Source organism: Mirounga angustirostris, unplaced genomic scaffold (genome assembly GCF_029215605.1).
Source record: "Mirounga angustirostris isolate CCGP_5_RB_7025 unplaced genomic scaffold, mMirAng1.0.hap1 SCAF_10, whole genome shotgun sequence".
NCBI lineage: Eukaryota > Metazoa > Chordata > Mammalia > Carnivora > Phocidae > Mirounga > Mirounga angustirostris.
Window position 1 is genome coordinate 45,690,505 of NW_026991718.1, and position 5,885 is coordinate 45,696,389.

Below are 5,885 nucleotides of genomic sequence, written 5' to 3' on the forward strand. Positions count from 1 at the left end.
CTAGCATTCTCTCTCTCTATTACATTGGTTCATTCTTTTGGTTGTTCCAAAAATTCTCTGCCAGAGGATTATGAAATAAACAAGTAACGAAGAGAAGCAAAATGGAAGGTGATGCATCATTATTTATTTATTTTTTTTCAAAGTCTATTGCAAGTTGAAGGAAGGTATAGGCTTTTTAAAATACATATTTCAGGTGTTTCATCATTTCATCCTTCCTAATTTTGAGGATATTTTGCAAATTTTAGATAAATACCATAGCGATATAGAACTCACATGCTTTTGTTTTTCTGCAATTGCACATTATAAGTAACTTGCATAAGAAAAATTTGCATTATTAATGTAGATGATTTTAAAATACAGTGACTGCACTAAGGAGGTCAATTATGCTCCAGAATAATACTTTTATCGAAGTAACATTTAGTCTCTCTTAGATATTTGCACATTGGTTAATATAGTATTAAAGACAACCACTTTAAGGCTAAGAATGTACATTTTTAGAAAGTAATGATCTAGACTGTTCAATAAGATGTGCAAAATTACAGAATGTATTTACTATCAAAAGCTGGGAATTGAAAAATTAAACCTAAAATTTTAAAAATGACTACCTTCAAAAGTGACCTAATTACATTTTCCCCTTAAGTACAATTGTTTCTCTATGTGATCTGCTTTAAAAAATATATAAATAAATAAACTGACAGGACGCCTGGGTGGCTCAGTTGGTTAAGTGACTGCCTTTGGCTCAGGTCATGATCCTGGAGTCCCAGCATCGAGTCCCACATCGGGCTCCCTGCTTGGCAGGGAGTCTGCTTCTCCCTCTGACCCTCCTCCCTCTCATGCTCTCTGTCTTTCATTCTCTCTCTCGCAAATAAAATCTTTAAAAAAAAATTTTAAAAATTTAAATAAATAAATAAATAAACTGACAGCAACAAAAATGAAACTCAAACTGTTTCTGTTAAAAAAAGATAATAAATCTGTGATATGTGCAGGAAAAAAAAAAAAAGCCAAGGCAACTTTTAAAAACTGCTAATTGGATAATAGAGAGCCAATATTTTACTTAATATTTGATATCACTGAATGGAACTCCTTGTCATAAGGCTTTCATAATATATATATTATTGGAGAGAAAAAAAAAAAAAAGTGGTCCTGTGCCTTTAATTTCCCTTTCTGAGAGAGGGAAGGCTGCACACCACTGACAGGCTCACTTGTTCCCATCTTTAATGTGCAATCTGTTTTCTCCAGCGGAGGGCACTCAGTGTATCACAAACTCAAGCATTAGCACCAACAAGCTCTGAGCATCATCAGTCTCTGGAAAGCCTTCTGAATTAGACAAGGGCTGCCTCTCAGCACAGCTACAAAACACTTTAAACCTGACCAGCTAAATGGATAAACCTAGCCTGCATAGCTTTTAAACTGGGGTCTCATACAGCACAGGAGGCCTACTTGCTTCAAGAACTGAAAATCCAGAGGATGAATTGCTTTATCTGGGAATGGCAAAAGCCAGCACAATAAGGAATGCCAGGTATTCTGAAGATTTTCTTTTCTTTTCTTTTCTTTTTTTTTTTTTACCTCTCTTTTTACAGAGAAGTTGGTTACCTTCGAAATGGGCTGTAGCTTTTTTGCACAGATTGCCAATTACTGCTGATGGGTCTCTGGTGAATTACACAATGGTCCTCAGAGCTTAGAGGTCCTCCCCCTCCCCCCGCAACGGCTTCCTTCTCCCTGCCCCCCCATCCCACCCCATGCTGATTTTTTTTCATATATGTATATATATTTTTTTGCCTGTCCTCTCCGGGGAAGTTTGTATGGGGCTACTAGCTCACATGCGGGATCAGAATGGTGTGAATGACAGCCGCACTGTGTCATGAAGGTGGTGGTGGTTTCAGCACGAGAGACCAAATAAGAAGAAAGCTGAGAGAGGGGGGATCCGTTTTTGGATGACAAAGGATGGGTAAGTGAACTTTTGTTGTTTCCTTCTTAGCAAAGCTGATCCTCTTGGCTTCCTATTCTCAGTCGTGGCATTAGCTGATAAAAGACGGGGAAACAGGCAAAAAGCAGCAGCCTCTGAGTTTGCCAGTTGACTCGGTATAGTTGCTATTATATTTTTAGATCATTTTCCCTTTAGTAGTTTTTTTTTTTTTTAATCCGTAAATGCATAACACGGACTTAAACAGACTCGAGAGAAATATCTTTAAGACGGTCTCTTCTGTATGTGTTTCTACAGCTTGGGAATTGAGCATGAGATAAATATTGTGTTTGCTTCTATTTCTTGATAATATTAACCATGCTTGTGTTTCTGGTCGCTGTCAGGAAGATTGTTAACACTTTACTGCGTGTGTGTAGGGGTGGGGTCGTTACTTTATCGGAGGTCGCACAAGGGTTTGTTTTATCTTTGAAGCTGTATCCTGAACACAGCTTCCAAATTTCCAGCAGTCATTTGCCAGTCTTATTTTTTCAAGTGTGACTGGCTTTTTTCCCCCCTTTCTCCTGTCTGGAAGAGCCAGAATGTATTTCAGTGAGATTGTAGCTGGCAAGAGGACAGAGAGCAAGATCGGGTTTCAAATTAAAAACAAAACAAAATAAAACAAAAAAAACTGGTCAAGTAAAAGAAGGAGAGTTTTTTGATTAGAGGTTTGGCTGGTTGCCCCTTGGTTAAAATATGGATATTTAAGAGAAATAAACTACAGCACACAGGTTCCCCCCCCCCCCCACCAACCGTTAAGAAATAATAAATCCACTGTTGACAGAGGAAAGAAATCCCTTACCATGCTGTGACTTGGAAATGCAGCACCAGTACCAGTACATTGCAACTTTGCAGGTTTTCTGAAGTTAATAGAGGTAGGGGAGAAAGAAAAAAAAGTCAGAAATTTGTGCAGGTCCGGATGGAGGAGAGTGGGGGTAGTAGTCTACTGCTTCACTCCTTGTTTATCCCCCAAATTTGCAAAAACAACTACCTTAAAAATAATAGTAAACCTAATACTACACAAGATTATTGTGCATTTTATGCAAATATTTAATAAGAATTTGACAATCTTAACTTTGGACTGTTCTGCGTTATCAGCAGTTAGGGTTCTGAGCTGGTGTATCCCTGGAGGCACAGTAGGCAGATCTTCCTGAATGCTAAGAGCATATATGCTTATTAACACATTGAGAGTACCTTGCACTGTTATTAGTCTTCATACTATGCTTCATTGGCTGTCCATACTAGTCCTGATGCCATTTTTTCAGAGCTCATGCATTGTTATTCCATTATGCAATAAGGATACAATTTCAGGCAGGGCAAACTTGGGTTACCTTGACAGCTTACTGAAGCTCTTTTGTCAAATCAAAGCCTGTTTGCTCAACTAGGAAAAATGTTCAAGTATGGGGTTTTCTAAGTCACATTTTTGCCATTACCAGAAGACTTGGTACTCTTCCTTCTGATACTGATGTTCAACAGAGTGACTAGCCAAATATTGTTGTTATTACAGTGTTGGCATTAAGGGATAAGACAAGCTGTGTGCTTTTCAGTGTTGATGAACATATGAACTCATGAAACTCGGGAAGGCTTTTCTTTAGCTCCACGGCACTGTGGTGATTTGAAAATCAAGGAAGAAAGAAGGAAACCTCATTATAGCAAACATGCAACACTGAAGAAAATAAGACTTCAAATGTTAAATACATTGTTCTTATATCAACTGTCCCATTACTACACTAGATGAAATGCCCCTGATAGCGGGTAAACTGGTGGTGATTTATATTAATAGCTTTACAATGTGCATTTGTCTTCTTTTTAATATTGTAGGTTTCCGTTTAATTACGCAGCTGAGAGGCATGCGTGTGGTGCTAGTGCTCCTTCCTACACTTCTGCTTGTTATGCTCACGGGGGCTCAGAGAGCTTGCCCAAAGAACTGCAGATGTGATGGCAAAATTGTATACTGTGAGTCTCATGCTTTCGCAGATATCCCTGAGAACATTTCTGGAGGGTCACAAGGCTTATCATTAAGGTTCAACAGCATTCAGAAACTCAAATCCAATCAGTTTGCCGGCCTTAACCAGCTTATATGGCTTTATCTTGACCATAATTACATTAGCTCAGTGGATGAAGATGCATTTCAAGGGATCCGTAGACTGAAAGAATTAATTCTAAGCTCCAACAAAATTACCTATCTGCACAATAAAACATTTCACCCGGTTCCCAATCTCCGCAATCTGGATCTCTCCTACAATAAACTTCAGACATTGCAATCGGAACAATTTAAAGGTCTTCGGAAACTCATCATTTTGCACCTGAGATCTAACTCATTAAAGACTGTGCCGATAAGAGTTTTTCAAGACTGTCGAAATCTTGACTTTCTGGATTTGGGTTACAATCGTCTTCGAAGCTTGTCCCGAAATGCTTTTGCTGGCCTCTTGAAGTTGAAGGAGCTCCACTTGGAGCACAATCAGTTTTCCAAGATCAATTTTGCTCATTTTCCACGTCTCTTCAATCTCCGCTCAATTTACTTACAGTGGAACAGGATTCGTTCCATTAGCCAAGGCTTGACATGGACTTGGAGTTCCTTACACAACTTGGATTTATCAGGGAATGACATCCAAGGAATTGAGCCGGGCACATTTAAATGTCTACCCAATTTGCAAAAATTGAATTTGGATTCCAACAAGCTTACCAACATTTCACAGGAAACTGTCAATGCATGGATATCATTAATATCCATCACTTTGTCTGGAAATATGTGGGAATGCAGTCGGAGCATTTGTCCTCTATTTTATTGGCTTAAGAATTTCAAAGGAAATAAGGAAAGCACCATGATATGTGCAGGACCTAAGCATATCCAGGGTGAAAAGGTTAGTGATGCAGTGGAAACATATAATATCTGCTCTGAAGTTCAGGTGGTCAACACAGAAAAATCACACCTGGTACCCCAAACGCCCCAGAAGCCTCTGATTATCCCTAAACCTACATTTTCCAAATCTGACCCCACCCAGCCCGCCCTTGAAACACCAAGCCCTTCCCCAGGGTTTCAGATTCCTGGCACAGAGCAAGAGTATGAGCATGTTTCATTTCACAAAATTATTGCAGGAAGTGTGGCTCTCTTCCTCTCGGTGGCCATGATCCTCTTGGTAATCTATGTGTCTTGGAAACGCTACCCAGCCAGCATGAAACAACTTCAGCAACACTCTCTTATGAAGAGGCGGCGGAAAAAGACCAGAGAGTCTGAAAGACAAATGAATTCCCCTTTACAGGAGTATTATGTGGACTACAAGCCTACAAACTCTGAGACCATGGATATATCCGTTAATGGATCTGGGCCCTGCACATATACCATCTCTGGCTCCAGGGAATGCGAGGTATGAACCATGATCCTCCTAAAAGCATTTCTACTACGGGGAAGGAGAGGTAAATGTTTGAAGCTCTAGAGGTGTCTCTAATCACTAGAAAGATTAATGACCCTTTTGCTTTTGGGTTTTTGCTCAGTGTGAAAGGTTACTTAATTAAATTACAACCACCAGGAAATTGACTCTTTTTTTTTTTTTTTAATGGTTGAAACTTGAAGGAAGTTCATTCAAGGATGAGATTAAGTTGGAATAAAGCACTATGTTAAAACATCTGTTTTTTAACAGTTTGTATACAGGGGTTGGACTTACAGACACACATATACACAAAACTCTTTTCATTCTAAAATTAATGTCTGGTTCTTATTGTTTGACTTCTGTAATGGAGTAAAGAAGGAGGGACCGGCTTAATTTAAAAACAAAGTGATTTTACCAAAATTCCAGGAGGTAATGAAGATTTAAACCAAAGAGCAATTTACCCAAGGGTTGATTTTGTTGTAAATTTTTAGTTATAATTAAAGCATGCAACAGGGATCTCACAAGGATAACTGTTTCTGTGTTACTTGCCATTT

At 38.9% G+C, this 5,885-nt stretch overlaps 1 protein-coding gene across 1 annotated transcript; it reads left to right on the plus strand.

Annotated features, from left to right (window-relative positions):
• Positions 1–1,737: 1,737 nt before the first annotated feature.
• LRRTM4 (leucine rich repeat transmembrane neuronal 4) lies at positions 1,738–5,532 on the plus strand. Its single transcript, XM_045884673.2, has 2 exons — positions 1,738–1,948; positions 3,782–5,532. The coding sequence occupies exons 1-2, from the start codon at positions 1,945–1,947 to the stop codon at positions 5,332–5,334; spliced, it is 1,557 nt and encodes a 518-aa protein (XP_045740629.2). The 5' UTR covers positions 1,738–1,944; the 3' UTR covers positions 5,335–5,532.
• The last annotated feature ends 353 nt before the right edge of the window (positions 5,533–5,885 follow it).